The sequence below is a fragment of the Thamnophis elegans genome, chromosome 10 (assembly GCF_009769535.1).
Source record: "Thamnophis elegans isolate rThaEle1 chromosome 10, rThaEle1.pri, whole genome shotgun sequence".
Classification (NCBI taxonomy): domain Eukaryota; kingdom Metazoa; phylum Chordata; class Lepidosauria; order Squamata; family Colubridae; genus Thamnophis; species Thamnophis elegans.
The window spans coordinates 38,542,676-38,566,619 of record NC_045550.1 but is presented as its reverse complement, the minus strand read 5'-3'; the positions used below and the strand labels follow the sequence as shown (position 1 = coordinate 38,566,619).

Sequence of the window (23,944 nt, the reverse complement as noted above, 5' to 3'; positions counted from 1 at the left end):
CAGTAGATGCAACAAAAAAGTAAAATGCACAAAAATTATATGGAATAAAACCATTGGTTTCACAAATATATTCATGTTATTCTATTCAAAACATTTATGCAGGAAAAAAATGGAAAATGAACTATTTATGATATGTGCATAATGGGAAACCTTGCAGAGAAAATACATGTCTTTCTAGCATTGTTAGATTTATTTATTTTTGCAATCATAAAAATATGCCATATACTTTTCTTTTGTGCTCCATTGGTTTCCAAATAATTGGTATGTAATTGAAGAGATACAAACGGCATAAATACAGTATGTGAATAAAATAACATTATTTTATTTTTCTTGCTTTGTATTCTTACCGGTAAGTATCTTATCCAGAAGATGCAACGGACATGCTCCCTATTTCAGGGAATAAAAATTTGGATATTTTGCCCATTCAATCCGAAGTCATCTAACTTGGAGTCTGTTAATTCAATGTTTTACTGTATTGGTGTTATTGTTAGTAGTATTAATAACAGTATTCAATTTGATGACTAGTCATTCTATTCCCTTGTTTCATGACTGACTGTACCCTTTATCTGATTTTAAGCAATTTTAGACTATTTGTAAACCAGAACTATAGTTTTATTATTTTGTAAACAGTATGGTTAATAAAACTGTGAAGATGCAAATCATCCTTCCTCAGATTGATAATCTTGATTTAGCTTTAATGTTATTTAGATTTCTAGTCTGTATCTCAAAGGAATTTCATTTGGCACCTCAAGGGAGTATACCTGGTATTCTCTCACCCAATATTCTTCCTCAACAATAAACGTGCAAGGTAGCATTGGCTTTGAAAATAGTACAAAGCTGTCCAGGAAGTTTCCAGGCTGAATGTGAAGTTAAGGTGAGTCTTAGTGGTCCCAGTTTAATATACCCATCCCCTCATTCACAAAAGTCACAGGATTATTCTTAGAAAATAACTAGAGTGTCTAGAAAAAAACACAGAAGTGGTGGAAAGCATCCTGACTTGTGAAAAGGGTGGCAGGAAACAATCTCATTGATTTGTCTTCTGGTAAATATATATTTTGCTATTATTTTTATCAGCCTCAGCAGATGTTTTGTGAAAGTGTCCGTATCACAGACAAAAATTGACTTGACCATTGACGCTCTAATTCTTACTGATTCAATTACATCTAAAGCAGTCTATATTATAAGGATTTGTATTTCATGGCAGGCAACATTCTAGCCAAGTATTAGAAATATAAACAATGCTACAGATCTCCTTTTTATTTTGAACCTTGCCCAGTCATGTGTACTGCTTTTAAACCTCTATTTTCAAAATATGGAAATAAGAGCTATGTCGTTCATGATCTGAGTTGATTGATATGTGCATTAATTGGCTTATGTGATCATTATGCTATTAGCTTCCATGAATAATTACAGTTTCAATGTACTCAGAATATCAATGACTAGTGTTGTCCAAAAGTAGTATTCAACAGGTTCTGACCAGTTCTGGAGAACCAGTAGCAGAAATTTTGAATAGTTCACAGAACCATTAAATACCACCTCTGACTGGCCCTGCACCCATCTATTCTCTGCCTCCCAAGTCCCAGCTGATCGGGAGGGAATGGGGATTTTGCAATGACCTTCCCCTGGAGTGGGGAGGAAATAGAGATTTTATAGTATCCTTCCCCTGCCATGTCCACCAAGCCACACCCACCAAGCCATGCCATTCCCAACAAGCCACACCTGCAGAACCGGTAGTAAAAAAATTTGAATCCCACCACTGGTGTTGCCTGATAATAGGTTGAAAATGTATGGCCATAACAGACTTGTTGTCTCAGAACTACACCTGGTTTCATCATTTAGTCTCCAGATAGAACATCCAGGATGTTTCAAGGACAGGTAGAAAAGGTTACATTATACTTAGCTTTTATTTAAGCAACATGGCTGATTGATACAAGAAGATGTAGCCTCCTATGTTAGCCTTTGTTTGGTCACTCAAAATACTAGTCATCATTAGCAGTGTTCCTTGGAACAGTTCATTGTCCATATATCTCTCCCCCATGTAGACTACACATATCAGTAGGCAAAACAGCACATCAGTGCATCAGATAAATATATTTTTCTAAATCACATTTATTTTCACAACAATAAAAAAGAGGCTAGTTTAATATCGCATATAAAACATTTATTGCCCAAATAGAAAAACCATAAATCATGAAAACACATTTATAATGATGGCCATACAAAGAAACATCTCAAATTACTAGATAACAAATCTGGTTGGGAAGCATACTCCTCCCTTAATCAGCTGTAGACGACAGCCACAGTTGTGGACCAGTGCTTTGATTTTATTTTTAGTGATGGAAGGTTAAATAAGGAAGTCATAAAGTTATTAATAAATTCAAAAACATTTCATCCATTTTCAGTGAAAAGATTTTTTTTTGTAGTTCCATGATGTCTTCCTTCTGCTCTTATTTCTGTCAATGATGAAGATATTGTCAGATTAATTAGAGCAGTGTTTCTCAACCTTGGCAACTTAAAGATGTCTGGACTTCAACTCCCCAGCCAGCGAATGCTGGCTGGGGAATTCTGGGACTTGAAGTCCAGACATCTTCAAGTTGCCAAGGTTGAGAAACACTGAATTAGAGGGCTAGGGAAACCTGTAGCTGCAGGCTGAACTATTTTTCTTCCCAAACTCTAAATAAAGAAGGTGCCTTATCCTTTATTTATGTATATCTTGGAGTGTGCGGATGTAAGAGGAGGAGAGGACAGGGGCATCTGCAATAAGATGGGATTTCAACACAATTATGAAATATGAATCATTAAGTCATAACATAAGTAAAAAATAGGGTTTGAAATTTGCACAGAGTTCTTGGAATGCATGTTTCCTAACTGACTTACTTTGGTCAATGTCTTTAGGTGAAAATATTGTACAATACAAGTATTGTCCCTCAAGACTGAGGGACAGACCATTTCTTCTGTTCCAAAATGAATATCAGGGCCTACACAGACAAAACAGTTATATCCACACTAAACAAAGATAGCAACTTCTGGAGGACTTTGAAACCATATGTGAATATAAAACTACAAATAAATGGGAGACATATTGTTCAGAGGCCAGGAATGGGGAACAGTTGAACTTGTTCATATGAATTGTTGTGTTAACTGACTTCAACAATGTTTTTTTGCAATATAACATATCAGAGAAAAAACACTACAAAATATGCTGACTGGCTCTCCCGTGTCATAGATGAGGTAAAGTTATACTCATACATAAGACAAGTCAATACTATGACCATAATAATATTGACATTTGTTTTGTTATTGCTACCAGTGAAACAAAGACATGTCAATCTTAAAACACATACTAGATCACTGGACGTTGCATAAAGGTTCCAAGGGTTCAACAATGAAACATAATAACATAGGACACAGAAATACTCTAATGTGAACATTAAAACAGGTTACAAAAATTAGATCTGATATTCCTGATCTGTGGTGTCTCTGCAGCTGGCCTGTGTCTTCTTTGTATGAAATTGTATGGATTTTGGTTTGGCTGCTGGTCACCATGGAGACTTGCATAGGTCTCTGCATCAAGCAGTTTCTCTGTAAAGACATGTATGTTACTTTGGTGATAAGCCTTTAAGATCATGGGCCCAGTGGCAATAGTTACTGTACGTCATGAGCCACCTTATGTTTAGAAATTCGGTTGAGTCTAAAACTATAGTTTAAACTTTAAACTTTATAGTACATTATAGCTAAACCATCTGCTGCGTAGCACAGTGCTCTGATTCCAACAGAGACATGTTACATGAGAGGATGTCTCCCCAAATTTTTCTTTCTTAAAGAATCATAGACAATCACATACAGTACAATTGATGGCCTCATGTGCTCTGTTATAAATACTTAGAAAGTATTCTCAGAGTTTCAATAATGTAAAGGTAAAGGTTCCCCTGCACATGCATGCTAGTCGTTTCTGGCTCTAGGGATGGTACTCATCTCCATTTCTAAGCCGAAGAGCCAGCGTTGTCCGAAGAAATCTCCGTGGTCATGTGGCCAGCATGACTCAATGCCAAAGGTGCATGGAGTGCTGTTACCTTCCCACCAAAGTGGTCCCTATTTTTTTACTTGCATTTTTTACATGCTTTTGAACTGCTAGGTTAGCAGAAGCTGGGACAAGGAACGGAAGCTCTCCCCATTACGTGGTGCTAGGGATTCGAACTGCTGAACTGCCAACCTTCTGATCGTCAAGCTCAGCGTCTTATCTACTGAGCCACCGCATCCCAGAGCTTCAATAGAAGCTGCCAAATGCAATGTTTCAATGTTACACAAAGAGAACAAATATTACATACATAAGAAATGACTATTTAATTATATTCAGTTATTTTACTTAAGCTTATGATTAGATTACATCAAAACATTTTAGTTAGTCCTATTTTTCTAAAGCAGTGTTTCTCAACTTCAGCAATTTTAAGAAGTATGGACTTCAACTCCCTGAATTCCAACCTGGTAACAGCAAAATCCAATAAATATTTCAATCATAATTCAGTTGATACAAAACAATTGCATCCCTAATGCACAACCCCAAGACTAAGTTTTGAAGGGGACCTGAGAATGAACATGATTAGAAAACTAAAAGTCAGAGAAACTAATTTTCCTCTTATTCACAATTCAACATTATCCCAACGGTGCTTTTTCAAGTGGCAACTGGACTTTCTGGTTATTCTTTGAAGATGTTTCACTTCTCATCCAAGAAGCTTTTTCAGCTCTGGCTGGATTTGGAGAATGGAAGGATTTATTCTCCTTGCAGACAGCTGGTCATTTGCATTCTTTTAGTAAGTCATTAAGGCCACCTGGAGGTTTATCTGTGTCATCAGGGTCACCTGAGTAAGGCAAATGGGTTTGAGCTTCTTAGATGAAACATCTTCAAAGAAAAAACAGAAAGTCCAATTGCCACATGAAAAAGCACCTTTGGGACAGCCATGACCTGGATGACTGGGAATCTGCATGGACAAATTCACCATTACCTTAATTCCGTTTCTCCTCCTGGTTCACTCTCTTGAATAGAGGGTAATGTGAGAACCTGTTGCAGAAATGTAAGCATTCTGCTGCCATTGGATGATTATAAGACACAGAATGGTGGGAAAATGGATATTATGTCCTTTAGTGAAGAGGAAATGGAAATGAATGACTTTATGGTCCTAAACTCATTAGTGTACCTTTCATCTTATTACCTGTTAAATCCTTTGCTCTTGATTCATGCCTTCCTTTAACATTGGTGTGGTTTTCTATGGGTCTATCTGCGTATTTCATTGGTACGATAGGAGGCAATTCCTTGTCTGAATTCAGTGGGACATCTTTAAAGAAAAGACAAAAAGGAATGCTAGAAAATGTGCGGTTTGAAATTGTCCATTTCAGTCAGTCATGCTCTCCACAAGGAGAACATTCCCATCATCCTGTCAGTATCCCAAGGCCAATGAGCTTGCATTGTACAGAATTCAAATGTCCCCTGTCATCTTTACAACTCCTGAGATTACCTCCTAAACTAGCTAATACTTTCATTTGATACATGAGTGGTACAGTCTTGGATACATAAACCATGGCATCAGAATTTGGATAACAGAAAGAGAAAACAAATAAAATAATACATTTCTTTTCATTTCCTGTACCTTGTGAGAAAGAGTTTTGCATGCCATCAGCCGTGCAATCTTGAGACAATTGAGAAGATTCATGGTTGAGGCCAGCATCTTCTCTTGATCTTCCCATGATCTCATTCTCAGTTGCAATTGTATTTTGGACCAGAAAATAAGTGTGCATTTTCCCTTTGCCCTTTACATCAATTTCTCCTCTTTCCTTAATATCAAAATTCTTTTCTTTGAGGCATCTGAAGCATAAAAGTAGTAACGGAAAATGTTTGTTGTTTTTTACTACAATAAATCAGTAATCAAACTTTCTGCAAATAGTTTTATAGAAAATACTATAGTTTTATGGAAATCGAAAAGTTCTATGGAATAGCTTTTTACACACACACACACACACACACACACCATATTATTGTTCCAGAAATTTTAGATCTTAAAGTTTGTCTTTATTAAAGCAATGGCAATAGTGACAATCACCATTACTACACAACTGACCATTTTACTGGCTGGTTTATTGGTAAAACTGATACAGTAATATCTGCTATAATTCCAGGTGCAAGAAATGAATCTGAAAAATAGAGAGAAGCTTTTATAGCTATAACGTTTCTGCCAATCCTGCCAAGACCACACACCTTCAACACCAGTATTTCAGTATTAGGAACCTAGCATATTGTTGTGAATCACTATGAATGTTTTAAATTATAAAATGGAATGTGATATACAGAAATCTCATTTTGATAGATGTTGAGATACGGCTGCCAGAAAAGTAACAGGAAAAGAAGTGACGGAGAAACAAGGCAGCAAAACCTAATAGTAGCAAAAAGACTTACCTAGATGCATTTATGTGGCAGGGGGAAGAGTTAAACCAAGATGTAAAAGACAGGTGAAGTTTGCAGAAATGGCTAAATTGATTTGTTTGATCAAGGAAGGAATTATTTTTATAAAAGCCTAGAAACGCTTCATAGGTGTGTGGTTTTTTGTTTGTTTTTTGCTAAAAATGGCTAAATGGAAAAGTTGATTTGGAGATTTACTGATTAGAAATATTTGTTAATGGGAAGAAGAGAACAATTATATTCAGTATGGAAGGGTGGAGATGTAACTGCTCCAAAAAAGTGACTTCTTTAGATATCTTTCTTTTTCTTTCTTTTTTGTTATTCCAACAATTCTTTTATTCTTTTATAATCTTTTCCTATTTCGCCTTCTATATTTCTATAACTTTTAAAATCTTTGTAAAAACTTCTGTCAATATAATTAAAAAAAAACAACAACAGAGAAACAAGACAGCAAAACTTAACAAAGAGTATTTCAAGGCAGAATTGGTTAAGGAACCAAACAGTGGCTTTCAAAAAAATAGGTTAATAAGTGCAATAGCACTTAGACTTATATACTACTTCACAGTGTTTTACAGCCCTTTCTAAGGTTTACAGAGTCAGCATATTGCCCCCAACAATCTGGGTCCTCATTTTACCCGCCTCAGAAGGATGGAAACCTGAGTCAACCTTGAGCCTGGTGAGATTTGAACTGCTATATTGCAGGCTGGTGGCAGGCAGCAGAAATACCTTGCAGTACTGCATTCTAACCACTACACCACCATAGCTCTTAATATCATGGTACAGAATGTACATTGATCAAATTTGTATAGATTGCATTATTATATTAATGATGTAATACAATTGAGGGGTGGCTTTTTATTTAATTTAAGATAGAAAGTTACTACAGAGACTTCCATTCCAATATTTGACACCATCAAAAACTTGCTATCAATCCAACAAGCAAAGAGATGAAGTTTTATCATTTCCTACCCAAGAAATGGTACAATATAGCAATTGCCTATCCTTGTTGTGAATTTTGGGAATCATAATAGAACTCATCTGAAGTTTCTCTACTTGGGAAATAAGCCCACTGAACTGAACAGAATGATTCTGAACAGATTTGTATAAAGTTATACTCATGTGCTCACTCATTCTTGTTGGGAGAATCTTTGTATCACCATATTACTCTCGGTCTTATGTTTTTAATGTCACAATAAATTCAGCAGAATGTAATTTTAGTATTAGTTTCCAGAATTACTATACCAAATTAAAAACTAAAATGCATTTTTTTCTTTAGATTAATGCTATTTAAAAGTTAGGAAAACAGAAATTGGTTTTTATTAAAGCCTCAAAGAATTTTGAAGAAGCCTTTAAAAGAGAGAAGAGAAGAGGAGAGTTGAGTTTTGTTTATAATTCTGTTTTATTGAAACATGGGAGCAAGAGAATTATTCTATTCTTTGGACAAGTGCAAGGAATTAAATCTAGACAGTTAAAAGGTAAATACACCTTATTTTAAAATGAATTATACTTCATTTCTTTAAAGACAATTTAAAACTTTTATAAAACACTCCATAAAAGAATGTATATTATCCCTAATCCAAACTATATAACTGTAAAACCATTTTCCCCAACCCAATCCAGTCCATAAAACAATGGTTTAAGAACAATAACATTACTCACTGATAAACGCTGCCACTGAGGTGGATTTTATTTGGCACTCCATGACTTTCCATCCTGGATGCTATATTCACTGTATCTCCAAACAAACAGTAACGTGGCATTTTTTCTCCAACAACCCCTGCAAGGACAGACCCTGTGTGGATCCCAACCCTAATCTGAACAAGAGTTCAAAATAATAATTAAACAAAAAACACAAACAAACTTACTGCTGAACCTATTTGCTCTTTTTTAAAAAAATCACAGAATCAAAGGGCTGGAAGTGACCTTGGATGTCTTTTAATCCAACCCCTGTTCAAGGCAAGAAATTTTATACCATCCTGGTCAAATGGCTGTCCAGTCTATTCTTGAAAATCTCCACAACTCTAGGAGGCAATCTATTCCATTGATTAATTATTCTCACTGTCAGGAAGTTTCTCTTTAGGTATAGGTTGGAACTCTCTTTAACAAGCTTCAACCCATTACTTCTCATCAGGTACCTTGGAGAAGAAATTGATTCTCCCTACCACCACCAACAGCCTCACAAGTACCCCAAAACAGCTATAATGTTACCCCAATCCTTCTCTTCAATAGGTTAGATCTACCTAGTTACCTTAATTGTTCATCATCTGGTTAACCTCCAGACCCTTTATTATCTTTATTGCTCTTCTCTGTAGTCTTTCTGGGGTCTCAACTCTTTTTTTCCTATATCATGGTGACCAGAACTGGGCACAGTAGTCCAGGGATGGCCTCACTAATGCATGCTATACGAAGTGATACTATCACTTCTTGTGATTTGAATGCTATCTCTCTATTGATGCTGCCTTAATTTAAACAAAAATCATGTCTTTTTTCTACTCACTTGAATAGGATTTTCAGAAACAGGGTTTTTAATGTTTTTGGCTGCTATGATCATTCCAAGGGCAAAGTTGGCAACCCGTTCAGCGTGGGTTGATACAGGGACAGGGACACCCCCTACAACCATGTAGGCATCGCCTATGGTTTCAACCTAAACAAAACAAATAAACAGACAGCATCTTTTATTTCAAAAGACCATGTTGAGTTTCATTAAATATATTGTTCACAGCTAGATTGAAGATGGAACTTCTCAGAGTTTCTCTTTCTACAAATGGAAAGAAAAAGATTGCTGTAGGGGCTCTCTCACAATTTGCAAGTGAGGTTTCATGTAGCAAGATGAAACTTCCTGGCATTGCAAAAGGAGACATAGACTTTATTTGTTCTCTTGCATTTTTTTAATATGATATTTTATCAGCATGGAATTTTCACATCTTAAATATGAATTATCTCACTGTGCATTAGTGTTTTACTGAAAAATTATGTAAGTATGTTAATAAATGTTGGGAATCCTTGGTTCTCTCTAAGCTTGGTTGCTTGTCTGGTGTTAATCCCTGATTATCTAGCTGTTGGTTGCCAGAGAGGATTGTTTACTACCTTTTTTATTGTCCCTTTTGAATGGTGTATAAATGTGGTTTATCTCTTATTTATTTTATTAGTATACAAACAATCAAGCAGAAAATAACATCCTAATCAAGGAACTACCAACAAGAAGTTCTCACCAACACTGACAGCGGTCTGTCTAATTTGTTTACTTGTGCAGACACTTTATATTTTAATTTATGCTTTACTTTTCAGAGATTGTTGGGAACCTGTAAGCAAATTCAGAACTCTGATGATCTTCTGATAAATCAGATTAGAGTTACAAAGGAGCTATTTTTGAGATCTCTATTCCTTTCACCCCACAATATCACTTTCTGGATATCAATTGAAAATACCTTGTAGACATCATGTACTGTGGTTAACCTGTCAAATCGTAGATACATTGCATTTAACATGAGCACTATCTGAATAGGCTCACACTGGGCGCAAATGTTGGTAAAAGTCACAACATCACTGAATAATATAGTACATTCTTTGAATTCTCCTAGAGTTAAAGAGGAAAAAGAAGAGAGGGGAGTTTTAGAAATCATGTCTAGTTTCATAATAAAATCAATTAGAAAACCTACCTACTGCATAAATGTATTAATATACTTAGTATTTTAGTATATATTTATAAAATATTAATTGTAAAATGTTTTTTTCAAAATGTATTAATCCAGCTTCTTTATTACATTGAAAATAGAATCAGCCAATAAAATGGGCAAGTGATAAAATTCATAAAGATATGGGGGGGGGATTCAAAGTACTGTGTTATGTTAAGATCTTTTGTAACTAATGCTCCAGTAGATTCAACATAAAAAAATACCAGCTTTACAAAAAAAGATATGCATTCCATAAGAAAGCCTAAATATATTACATCAATTGTAATTTGCTGGAAATGTTAAATAAGGCTTTTAACTCCCACTGTGTGAAGTTCGAAGTGACAGAAAGTAGTATTCTTAGAGTGAAGGCCATAAGATTTTAAAACAAAAATTACTGGAAGGAAAAATAAATCAGTACTGAGATGGAATCAATATATCAAATTTCTTTGATAGCAGTGTATTTGGGGAGAGAGGAGAGGACTTAAGATAGCTTTACTCAAGGCCAGAGGTGGGTTGCAAATATATTTACTACCACTCCCTCACACGTGCAACACTTCTGTGCATGCAAAGAAGCGTCGGGGTGAGTGGGCGGGGCCTCTCGCCACTGCTAATACTGGTTTGGCCGAACTGAGGAGCAACTCACCACTGCTCAAGGCCCATAGATTTTGAAGATGAAAGCATTTCTGTGCTGATTGTAAATTGTCCTTAAATGTCAACCACTGATTCCAAGCAACAGATCCCATAGTAATTACTGATCACAGTCTTGAACGTATCTAAACTTGTCTCTATCTCATTGCATTCACCTGCCTCAACTCGTTTCCCCTCTTTGAGCTGGTTGGCAACATGTTTAGGCAGCATGGCATACAGGAGGGCTTCTGTTTTCTTCCTTTCTTCCTCCAGGTGTTTAGACAGGATCCGCAGCTCCTCTTTTTTCCTCTCCAGTTGATTGGAGAGCTCCATCTCAGCCAACCGCTGTTGGTTGAGCAAGATCAAATCTCTAGTGACATCATGGGGAGCTATGTCTGAAATGTGCATGTGTCTTTCCTCCAACTCATGCAATGTACGCAGCAGAGGGGAACAAAGGTACAGCATGCACTGAACAGACTCCATCCAGATCATCTGCCCTGGTTCGAACAAATGAATAATGATGGACAGGCATTAAATATTGAATATATTAAATTCTTCCCAATATGACCCACCCAGAACCCAAAACAACCACAACCCATCTACTGGGAAGGCAATCAAAGGCCAAGACAACACTGTCATATAATTACCATAATATTCTTTCCAACAGCCCCCCCAATTTAGGCAGAGACACCAAATTGCCACTGATATGTAAGGTGCCTTCGTGCAAAAAGATTTTTTCCATCAAAAGACTAAGTCACATGGCAGCTATGGCTTCCTGGCACTTCATTCTTACTTTTTTTCTATAATGCATGTGCAAATGCACAGAATACTCACTGGATGGGCATTTTCCCATCTTTCAATGGGGCACCAGGCTATCACTTTCACAATTTGCCACCCCTGGGACATGGTTATTTTCTGCATGTGCAATTTGCATACTTGCTAGTGGCAGCCATGCATCAACATAATGTGTGCCATTGATCTATATTCTTATCAGAAAATTCAATCAGAGTTTGCCTATGGAAAAAGGATCAGGAAGGAGGCCAGATTCTCCATAATATAAAATGTGTTCAGAGATTTTATATTTTATGGAGAAGCCTCTACCATTTATAATAAAGCAACTCAGCCTATGGAAACAGAAGTGTAACTTTCCTCATGACACAGTTATCTCTTCAACGTGTTATTGCCTAATAGCTATCGAGAAATGGGAAAACTACCTCTTAGTTCTAACATAGGACGCTGCTTCCAAGAGTCCGGCATCATTTCTCTCTTGGTCCGGAAAACAAATTGGCTGTTGATAAATCTCTGAACACTGGAGATGGTAAATTTCACTTCAGGGCGTACAATAGTGAAGTACTGATTGAGACGAATGCCCAATATTTGAAGGCCAGGTACAATCTTTTGAATGCTAACCCCAGCTTGCTTCACTCTGAGCTTTAAAAAGAAAAGAAAACAGGATTCTTACTTATACTTTCCCTATTTTCATTCCACTGTCAATAGAATTTCATTTTATAAACCTTACATGTAGCTTTCTATAATTGTTTGTAATAAATTTTGGATAAATTGTCCAAAACTGCTGGATTGTATTATCAGTGTTATCATTGCCACCTTCATCATTACATCCAATCCAATCTACAACCAAAGGACTCATTTCTTCCTTGAATCCCTGCAGAAGGGATGAGCCAGTGGGCAGACCTAATTAAGTGCTCTATATGCATGTTGCCTAGCAGCAGGCAGAACTAAAGATGTTTGTGCAGGGCTTCTTCCATAGTCAATTGCAGGGCAGGCAAGCATAAAGCAAATAACAGGTTCATCATGACATCATCACAGTAATGATGCAACATATGTGCTTGCATCAAGCATCATAAAGCAAATACATGACAGATTTGAAGATGTCAGGATGCATGTAATATATTGATGTCTTTATACTTTGTTATGCATGTCTAATGCCCTTCTGTGCATATATTTAAAAAATTACCATTGCTGTTTTAGGATATTGTGTGCTATAGATAATTTGTGTAGATAAACATATTTTCTTTATTGTGATATCAGATTCTGTTTGAATCTGTTCTCCCTGTTTTGAATCTGCTGCTTGGTTTATTACTGTGTGAAATAAAGTCTGCCTTTTTGAATTTAAGGGATCCAACCTGCTTACACATATATTCTTGTAATGAAAATAGCTCTACAACTGTTTTCTTAATTTTTCCTTCATTCTATAAGTGTTTTCTTAACCTTTCTCCATCCTTTATCTTGCATTCTGCAAAACCACATCACCATGTTATGCATAACTATTAAGTTGCATTAATGTGGTAAAATGTAAACTAGACACATGTATGTATATATGTATGTATGTATGTATGTATGTATTGTATGTATACACTCTAGTGGATAATTTGGCAACACAAATAGAAATGGGATGAACGTATAGGGATTATTATCCCAGAATAAATACTCTCATAAACAAGTTTGTAGTTTTCAGTAATAAATAATATAGATAGATGATGGATGGATGATAGATGGATGGATAAAAGAAAGAAAGAAAGAAAGAAAGGAAGGAAGGAAGGAAGGAAGGAAGGAAGGAAGGAAGAAAGGAAGAAAGGAAGAAAGAAAGAAAGAAAGAAAGAAAGAAAGAAAGAAAGAAAGAAAGAAAGAGAAAGAAAGAAAGAAAGAAAGATTTTAGATTAAATCTTCAGAAGTATTTTCAAGCATGAAGGAGCGCAAATGTAGCATCCATCTGTGATACATTAATACAGTTGTACCTTCTTCCAGGGTTATATGGTCCCCAAATCTGTGTCAACTATTCATTTATATGGGAGAAAATCTCACTTATTTATGGAAAGACATACATGCACTTCAAAACAATCCAATGTTGATTTCCTTACATGTTCATCAAAAATAATATGGAAAGGAAGCCCAATGCAAAATGTCTTTGGGTCAATCCAGAGAGTTCTAGGATAGACAGGATCAAATCCTTTAAGAAGTCGACCTGTAATATGAAAGAGAGAGATTTTCATTGTCATTTTAAGTCACTGATAGAATCAGCAGCAGCCTAGTGCTTGTTGTTTATACTGTATATATTCATTTCTTCTAGTCACTCCTGTCTTTCAAAAAATCAGGTCTGTCGATGGGAAGGGTTTTTTATGTGTATGAATATGGTACAGTTTCAAGCACTTAAATGCTGAAATAACTATTTAATCTAACATTAGGTTCGAATTGGATCATTAAAAGAAAAACATACGTAATTTGGCTGAAATGGAAGACTAAGAGCCTGTAAAAATGAACATAAAGTACATCCCTTTACTTCTTTGAACATCAGCAATCATGTCACTTATTCTTTAAACATCTCATCACTTGCCCTACTGGGCTTGTAGTACCAACAATTCACATTTTAAAAATAAAATTGATTGATTATATAATCAGAATTCAGGATCAGTGATGGATTTCCCTGTAAAATGCTTTCAGTTTAATTTTTAAATGGAAACTATTAAAAAAACTAGAGGGGTGTGATGGTTCAGTGGTTAAAGAGACTGAGCTTGTCAGCTGGGGAGCTGACATCCTGGGTTCAAGGGTATTAACCAGTTTGAAAGCATGCAAATGCACGTAGATTAATAGGTACCATTTGGTGGGAAGATAACAGCATTCCATACACTTTTGGCATATAGCCATGCCAGTGATGGGTTTCAAAAATTGTTCAAACCTACTCTGTGGGTGTGGCCTCCTTTGTGGGAGTGGCTTGGTGCCCGTGTGACTGGATGGGAGTAGCTTGCCGCCATGTGACCGGATATGAAGATGCCAACGACGCTTGTCAGAACCACCTTAAATTGCTTCACACACAGCACTGGCATGTATAAGAATATGATGTAAACTTGCTTTTTAAAAGGCATCTTTGGTTTGCGTTAAAACAACTTCAACACACGCAATGTTCTGATTGCACCACAAACGCAGTAGTTATCCTTACCTTTCACAGAGGCACTGAGTTTTATAAATATGAGCATGATAGTGTAGAATAATCATATCCAAGGATCAGTGGTGGGTTTCAAAAAATTTTGGAACCTCTTCTGTAGGTGTGGCCTGCTTTCCGGGTCCACTGGTGGAACCTCTTCTAACCAGTTTGGTAGATTTGACGAACCGGTTCTACTGAATAGGTGCGAACTGGTAGGAACCCACCTCTGAGCCATGCTGTCACTTGACTATGGAAATTGTCTTTGGATAACACTGGCTCCCTTGCCCAAGAAACCAGCTTCCTAGAGTTGGACATGACTGACAGGGTAACCTTTATGTTTTTTATTTAAAAAACAAAAACAAATGATATTATAGCCAACCCATTTACCTTTTCCTATTGTCACAATTCCTCTGATTGTTTCCCAGTGGCTCCTTTTGGCACTTGTTTTATCTCTGATCTTATTCATGGTTCTTTCAAGTTCCTGTGGGATACATCAAAAGCCATTACAAAACTTTTTAACACATTTTTAAACTAAGACATTGACTATTTCCTAACAAAAGAATAAATGCAATTGTGAAAAACAATTACAATTTAAAATGTCATGCTTCATATTTGTAACTACTTGAAATAAGTACAAAAATGCCTCATTATTTCAAAAAAGTGAATGCTTTTGAATGTACTTAATCATGTATACCTTCAGATTTGTAAGCATGCATATTTGATTATTCAGCTTTGTACCATATCCTGCAGATACCCCTGTTCCTGTCCAAATGTCATCGCAATTAGAAATACATTTTTCAGGATTGGTATGTATAAATTGATGCTTTTGTATATTCCTAACAATATATGCATATACACTCATACATTGATATTTCTGCGCCAAAAAAGCATTATTTTTATGACCTTATTCCTTAGAGTCAAGGTGACTGGAATAGAGCTGAGGTCAGATGTCTTTCCTAAAACCTATGTGCATATCTTATTCGTTCTCTGAATTCTCTAAACTTTCCTGAGAAAGATCTGCTGCTAGCTAGGATTGAACTTTCAATCTTCAGAGTGGAAGCAAATGTCTTCACCACTAGGTTACCACACCATCAGGAAAAAAAGGCATTATAATACCTCTTTATTCAGTCTTCTTTCTGCCTGAGACCCAGAATTTGGAAGGAAATGTGAGGAAGAGAACTTGTTTCTTCTTTTGTAGGAAAATACAGGTTTTTGTGTTACAAGAAATACAATGTGTTCTTTTTTTCCTGTTCTTTCTTCTTCTTCTGTCTGATCGACAATTTCCATTGAAATTTCAGTATTGAAAAAGTCCAAAGCTACTGCACCAATGATTCCTAAATCCAAAGAGAAAGAAAGAAAAATCCAGGTAATATTACACATGTTTATGCAATATTATCTTTAGCATATCTACTCAAGCACTCAAGCAATGTTTGTTTCCTTATACAGTGAGTCTGTCAACAACCACAATCTCAATTGTCAGCCTTAATAAAGAGCCTTAATTTTATTTCAAACAAATATAAGTTTTATTGGTTGAAATCTCATACAGCTCTGGTGCTCATTAGGTTACTTTGGTTCAACCTCTATCCCTCAGACTGGTGGTAGTTGAATAAAATTGGAGTGGAAATTGTGAACTCAGAAAAATGGGGGGAATGTAATATTTTAAAAATATTCATTAATTCATTAATTATTTGGCTGTTGTTGTTGTTGTTGTTGTCATCTTCATCTGCCCTTCAACATTTTTTTCAGGGCAAACATAGACTAAAATTTTAAGGAAATAAAAAATTGAAAGTACATTTTATTGAAAATACAATAAAATAAAAACTGCTATAGATTACCAGCAATAAATGTTTTATCTAGTGTCATGTTGCTTCCATACAAACTCCCCAAAGGAGAGAATTGTTCAATAGAGGATGAGGATAGTTAATGCCACCATCATCCTCTTATGTTAAACAGACCTGATGATCTCCATTTCAAAGCCCATATTAAACACTTGCACATATATCCACTTACCTGGAACTATGTGGCATAAGCCTCTTCTGTCTGAATAATAATGTAAATACATTGACCCATCTTCATTCTTTTCTACCCTAAAGGAAGGAGCGTTCATCTTCTGAAAAACACTCAAAAAGAATAATATTAGACTTGCTGCAGAGAAAGGTACAGAGATATAAGAAGTGGTTTCTGATATTCTTCAGAGAAATTATAAGTACAATTCTATTTTAACCTCTCTCTTTAAAGTTACATCATGACTCTCTTCTTTCTGTAATATATCATGTCTAATGATCAAAACCATAAATCAAGTTTTGTTTTGTTTTTCATTTTTACAGTACACAAAATGTCCATAAGGGATTTCCAAACACTATAAAATATAGAAATTGTCCTTTTTAATAATAAAAGCAATTAATTTGTTCATCTTAGCAAGTTTTGCCAATTCATCAATCATTCCTCCATGGTCCACATGCATATTTTAATAACTGATACATCATAAAAGACATGTTGCAATTGTTGCTCATTTTGAGGCATCAGAAATCTGCTCCTTGATACTCATAGCCGTATGAAAACATTACAGCATCTTTATACATTTCTATCATATTTATAATATATCAGATTAATTTTTTTGGCGCATGCGTGAGAATGGGAATGGCCGCCGAGTTTCAACGCTCCGGCTATTGAGAAATAATAGCGATAGATTCCAGGCGACTAGGACCCCGAACATGACAACGGAGGGGTCCTTGCAAGAGATCAACATTCGGGCTTCCCGGGGAGGTAATTATTTGAGGAGGGGGCTGCCTTCGGGTGGCCCCTGGACGGTATTACCTCCCTCGGTGATTTTTTCGAACAGCTGGGCGGCGGCGGTGGCGGCGTTGCGCGAGCGGCGGCGGCTTCGGCCCCGCTGCCTTAGGAGGCTGCCCCGCTACCCTGGGAGGCTTGATTTGTGCCCTGAACAGAGGGTAGGGAACTGTATGGAAGTGCCTGTTTGGACTGGAGGACTGGCTCTCTACCCCCACCGCAACTTTGTTGCTCTGTACTGCGGCCCTGCTGATTGCTTCCTTTCCCCCTGGCACGGCATCCTTTTTGTGTTTTGCCGTTGCTTCCACTGGGCTCTGCAACGTTTTATTTATCATCTATCCACCTGGACTGTGATCCCAGGATTTCAACGACAGGCTCTTTGTTGTGTTGGGTATCATCTGTTGCTGCTGCTGCCTCAGGAGGGCCACGTTAGGCAAAATCGTCCACCGGACCATTCTGTATTGGACGCCATTGCTCCGGAAAGGCAGCGTATGTGGACCTCAGACTCCCCCCAGTGGCCATTACTGGCACTTCCTCCATCCTTTGGCTGGTCTCATCATTTTTACCATCTTTATCATCTTTACTGCCTCTTTAATTACCATCTACCCACCCCTCCTATAATTACATCTACAATTACATCTGTTGGGCTTCTTCACGTACGAACAAATTGTACCCATCTGGTTAATATTGCCCCTCGTCGTCCCAGGGAAACCATCTCAACTACCCAGACTCTGCCTTCACTGACATTATTGACAAACCGGACTTTAACATCTTTGACGATTTCTTTTAATCGCCTGGACTTTTGGGATCTTCCCAACTACGTAAGAAGGGAAGAAATGCTACCTCCCCTTCTATATATATTCTTTTATAAGATCTACGCACGCTGCGCAAATTTTTAAATGGTATGGTGAGTGCATGTGACTGTATGTGTGAACTGGATGATCCCACTTTTATTATTCCATGATTGTTGTATTTTTTTTTTTTATGTGTTTTTAATTATTACGTGGGGATTGCTTGAGTGTATAAATGAGTGTGCTTGATTCGGAGGACCTGCCGGGAATTGCGGGGGCTATGGGAGTGGTTGAGGGGACTAAAGACACGGGAGAGGGTCGGGGTATTGCGGTCGTAACAGGGAGGGGCAGATACGGCGGGGACTTTAGGGCAGGCCATTACCGGGGAAGGAGGGTTCGCTACATCACAGAGATCCCTCCTTCCGGCCCTAGGAGTCCCACTCCAAGACCAGATGGCGCAAGTAGTCAGGACCCTGGTCTCAGGCTGTTGTCGCTAAATGCCAGGTCTGTTGTACATAAAGCACCTCTCGTCCGGGACTTAATTTTAGACGAGAGGGCAGACCTGGCATGTATTACTGAGACCTGGCTGGGCCCAGAGGGAGGAGTCCCCCTTGTAGAACTGTGCCCAGAAGGATTTCAGGTGCTACATCAGCCGAGAGCCCAGGGAAGGGGTGGGGGTGTGGCCGTTGTTATCCGGGAGTCGTTAGTTCCTCGTAGGGTCCCTGCTCCGGAGATTGTCGGGTGTGAGTCCTTGCTGTTAAAGTTGGACCTCAAGGGTCAAGTGGGTTTGCTGCTAACGTACCTGCCTCCCAACAGCGTTGCAGCAGCCCTCCCCTCGCTCCTCGAGTCGGTAGCCGAGCTGGCAATTGAGTTCCCTAGGTTGATGGTCCTGGGGGACTTTAATTTGCCGTCGCTCGGTGAAAACTCTGATGGGGCGCATTGGTTCACCGAGGAGCTCCGGGAGATGAAGCGCCGGAGGAGATGCCTAGAGCACCGTTGGAGGTCCGATAAGTCCGCATCGAACCGAGCAATGGTAACCACCTGCACCAGGGAATATACTAGGGCACTTAGGGCAGCTAAAAGATCACACATAGCCTCCCTGGTCGCATCCGCTGAGTCCCGTCCAGCCGCCCTGTTTAGGATAACCCGCTCCCTATTGAACAAAAGGGAGACGGGGGAACCCTTGCAGGGCAGAGCTGAAGAATATGCCCAATTCTTAGCGGACAAAATTGCTCGGTTTCGGACGGACTTGGACTCCACACCTGCAGTTCCAGCCGAGGCACAGGGGGACCAAGTAGAACAGCTCTGGGTTGAGTTTCAGGAGGTTACCCCCGGGGATGTGGACAAGGCCATGAGAGCTGTGAGTTCCTCCACCTGTGTCCTGGATCCGTGTCCCTCATGGCTGGTTTCTAACTGCAGTGAGGTGACACGAGGCTGGATCCAGGCGGTTGTAACCGCCTCCCTTTGGGAGGGGAACTTCCCCGCCGCACTGAAAGCGGCGGTGGTGAGACCCCTCCTGAAGAAACCATCCTTGGATCCAGCTGTCCTTAACAACTATCGCCCGGTCTCCAACCTCCCCTTTCTGGGGAAGGTTGTTGAGAAGGTGGTGGCCTTCCAGCTCCAACGGTCCTTGGAGGAAGCAGACTATCTAGACCCCTTCCAGTCAGGCTTCAGACCCGGTTACAGCACGGAAACCGCTTTGGTCGCATTGATGGATGATCTTTGGAGAGCCAGAGATGAAGGACATCCCTCCATCCTGGTCCTCCTTGACCTCTCAGCGGCTTTCGATACCATCGACCATGGTATCCTTCTGCGACGACTGCGGGAGGTGGGAGTGGGGGGCACCGTGTTACGGTGGTTCTCCTCCTACCTCTCGGACAGGTCGCAGTCGGTGTTAGTGGGAGGGCAGAGATCGTCCCCAAGGCCCCTAAAATATGGGGTGCCGCAGGGTTCGGTCTTATCCCCCCTACTATTTAACATCTACATGAAACCGCTGGGAGAGATCATCCGTAGGCACGGGATCAGATACCATCAATATGCGGACGATACTCAATTGTATCTGTCCGCCCCGTGCCAAATCAATGAAGCGGTTGACGTGATGGACCGGGGGCTTGAAGCCGTCATGGACTGGATGAGGATTAACAAGCTTGTGCTCAACCCGGAAAAGACCGAGTGGCTGTTGTGTTTTCCTCCCAAAGATTTGGCCAATAATCCAACACTCAGGCTGGGGGGTCAAATTTTACACCCCTCAGAGAGGGTCCGCAACTTGGGAGTCCTCCTGGATCCACAGCTGACCTTTGATCACCACCTGTCGGCTGTGACCAGGGGGGCATTCGCCCAGGTACGCCTGGTGCGCCAGTTGCGACCCTACCTGAACCGGGAGGCCCTCACAACAGTCACTCGGGCCCTTGTGACCTCTAGGCTGGAATACTGCAACGTGCTCTACATGGGGCTGCCCTTGAGGAGCATCCGGCGACTTCAGCTAGTACAGAACGCAGCCGCGCGAGTGATTGCGGGTGCACCCCGATTCACCCGCATTACACCTATCCTCCGCGAGTTGCGCTGGCTACCTGTCGATCTCCGGATGCGCTTCAAGGTGCTATTGATCACCCATAAAGCCCTACATGGCAGTGGATCTGGATACTTGAGAGACCGCCTTCTGCCAATTACCTCCCTACGACCTATAAGATCCCATAGATTAGGCCTCCTCCGCATTCCATCGGCCAGCCAGTGTCGGCTGGCAACCACAAGGAGGAGGGCCTTCTCAGCAGTAGCCCCGACCCTTTGGAACGAGCTCCCCGTGGAGATTCGTACCCTCTCCACCGTCCAGGCCTTCCGCACTGCCTTGAAGAACTGGCTCGCCCGTCAGGCCTGGGGATAAGGATTTCTACCCCGCCCGAATGTTGTATGCATGTTGCTCATTATTTTATTATGTGTTGTTGTCTCAATGTTGTATTTCCCCTTTCCCTGGTTTTCTGTGAGCCGCCCTGAGTCCCCTCAGGGAAAAGGGCGGCCTACAAATGCAAATAAAACCTCTAAAACCTCTAAACCTCTAATTTTCATCTAATCAAGTATCACACACCAACTTCTAGGGGCTCCCTTTCTCACTGCATACTACAATTATTATTTTTTAATTGTGAGTCCCAATGGTGGAAGTGCAAGCAGGGATTCTACAACTAAGTTTTTCTATTCTTTCTGTCAAACAAATTATGAGAACTTGCTACTTGTCATACTTTTGATATATCATCACCTATGAAGTCTTTATGCATTATGGGAATTTAATGCTTTCCTGTCTGTTGCACTCTTAGGAAAAATCTATCATCTGAACCTGGCATTTAATGGAAAGTGAGGGAGACTGTAGTATCCCACTGATGTTTTCCAAATCCAGATAGAATCTCCAAAGATGAATCTTTTTTAGGATTACAACAGAAGTGCATCAATTCTGATGATAGTAAGGTCACAACCATAAAAAAATATTATTGCCAGTTGTCTGACAGAAACAATTTGATTCAATAAAAACATGCATACGGTATTTAAAATGGGAATCTGATTTTATCAACCAAGTAAAGCATCATAATTCATAAAATACATTTATGTATATGCACACAAACACCCATCCATACACACACACACACACACACACACACACCATAATTTTCCTATCTTATTATTGAGAAGATGAATGAATTCATAATGAAGAATCAGATTTCTCTGCTATTCTTATAGAATTCATTTCTACTTGCCTGGTAAGACAGACTGAGGTAACTGTGTAATGCATCCAGGTTTTCTATAAATTCATACAGATTTCCTCCCAGCGTTCTCAGCATATGGTCATAACCTGACTGTTTACAGAATTCAAAGAAATATTCTCCAAATTGTTTCAGAACCATATCTGGGGAAACATCTAAGAAAATAAATATATGTTACAATATTACATATTCATGTTTCAAGATTAGAAATCAGTTAATTTAGGTTAATTCAAAACACTTCCACGTCACTACCATTATTGTCCCCCAATTCTTCAGAAGCAGTTTGATGCACACCCATAATTTACTTTTTCTGATCTCCAGACACTGAAAACACAGGGAGGGAGCACATTATGCCAATTGGATATGTCATATGCACGCAAACACATACCATACAGTACACACAGAGAGAGGGGAGGGTGAGATTTTCCTTTCAATCTATGTGCATTTGTTCAGTTGTTTGTCACAATTTCTCCATATCTGATATCAGAGGAAGCTTCTTTTCTGCCTCAATTTGCCTACATTGAAAACACATTGCTTTGTAATGTGAGAGAAAAATGACAGCATTTCAGGAACATGTAACTGGGTCCTATTCCGAATAGTTCTAGCTTGTAACAATGGTCAAGGGTTACAACAGGGTAAATGGGAACATACATAAAAAAAATACTTCCACAAGATGATAGTGGTGTTAGTGGTGGTGGGGGTGGTGGTGATGATGAAGATGATGATGATGATGATGATGATGATGATGATGATGATGATGATGATGATAATGATCAATAATGCCTTAGTGGCATTAATTCAAAATTATACATACCTAACATTTGGCACGCCTTGTCAATTAGTTGCATTGTGATTTCATCTTTATAAACTTCAAAAGTAAAAAAAGTATCCTGTACTCCAGTTTGGATTCTATAGAAAAAAGACAAAACAATATTGATTTCATATTGTAAGTACTAAGTACTAAGTAACAACATAGACTATATTCAGTGTTATATACAACATTATCATAAACATAGGCAATATATGCTAACATACAGTATTAGCATACTATTTATGAAATCATCAAAACAATGACATCATAACCTAATTATTGATGACCCATTCATTACATAATGATAGAATATGTTTTCTTCAGAACCTACTATTCAGTATATTTTTATCAGTCTGTGGAATATAACTGTAGTATCAGTCAGAGGAATGTTTCTGTAAAAGCATTCTTCAACAAGCAAAAGGATGGAAACAAGAGAGGTTTTTTTAAAAAAAAAAGAAAGAAAAAAATCCATTCTAACAGAATAAAAATTGGCAAGCTGGAGAGAAAAGGTCTGGTACAGAGAAAGTGGCATTTGTAGGCTTCCCACCTCACCCCTCTTTGACGAACAATAAAACTTTGGGCCAATGCTCACATTTAGAATTCTGAAAGCTAAGCTGAACTCCCTGTTGGGAAATCCAACACGGAAGCATCAATTCAACAAAACAAGAAAGAGATAGTTAAGGCTAGTTTCATTATACAGAGTTTATTGAAGTGATCAATCTCATTAGCAGGCATTTCATGCGATTGTCAGAAAGTCTATTCCACTAGAGCTAGTCCTTGGTTAATGATGATAATTGGGGGCCAGAATTTCCATTGCTAAGCAATATGTTCGTAACTTGCAACATCAAGTGATTGCACTTAACAGCAGCAACCCCAGCACTTCTGTTTGTCATTGTTAAGCAAGCATCGTGGGTCATTAAGTGAGCTCAGATGATTTACAAGCAGGTAACGTATGGTGTGAAGCATGGCATGAGAACAGTTGTGGCTGCTGCTTAGCGGGATTGGGTGTGAGTGACTTACTGGAGCAACTCACAACTTTCTCTGCTGGTTTCCCCATTGACAACCATGTGACTAAGTGCAGGCTGGTTGCCAAGGACCCAGATTGTGCTTT

General features: G+C 38.8%; 1 protein-coding gene across 1 annotated transcript in view; it reads right to left on the bottom strand.

The window, feature by feature from the left end:
- Positions 1–2,611: 2,611 nt before the first annotated feature.
- Positions 2,612–23,944, bottom strand: part of LOC116514202 (guanylate cyclase soluble subunit beta-2-like) — a 38,897-nt gene continuing 17,564 nt past the window's right edge. The window contains exons 3-16 of the mRNA XM_032225676.1: positions 22,837–22,931; positions 22,017–22,177; positions 16,703–16,802; positions 15,809–16,026; positions 15,080–15,173; positions 13,632–13,735; positions 11,967–12,183; positions 10,929–11,249; positions 9,880–10,028; positions 8,949–9,095; positions 8,111–8,265; positions 5,646–5,860; positions 5,196–5,333; positions 2,612–3,582 (exon numbers count right to left, since the gene is read on the bottom strand). Of these exons, the coding sequence (XP_032081567.1) occupies positions 3,431–3,582; positions 5,196–5,333; positions 5,646–5,860; positions 8,111–8,265; positions 8,949–9,095; positions 9,880–10,028; positions 10,929–11,249; positions 11,967–12,183; positions 13,632–13,735; positions 15,080–15,173; positions 15,809–16,026; positions 16,703–16,802; positions 22,017–22,177; positions 22,837–22,931 (2,266 nt within the window). The 3' untranslated portion in view covers positions 2,612–3,430. The remainder of the gene's footprint in view (positions 3,583–5,195; positions 5,334–5,645; positions 5,861–8,110; positions 8,266–8,948; positions 9,096–9,879; positions 10,029–10,928; positions 11,250–11,966; positions 12,184–13,631; positions 13,736–15,079; positions 15,174–15,808; positions 16,027–16,702; positions 16,803–22,016; positions 22,178–22,836; positions 22,932–23,944) is intronic.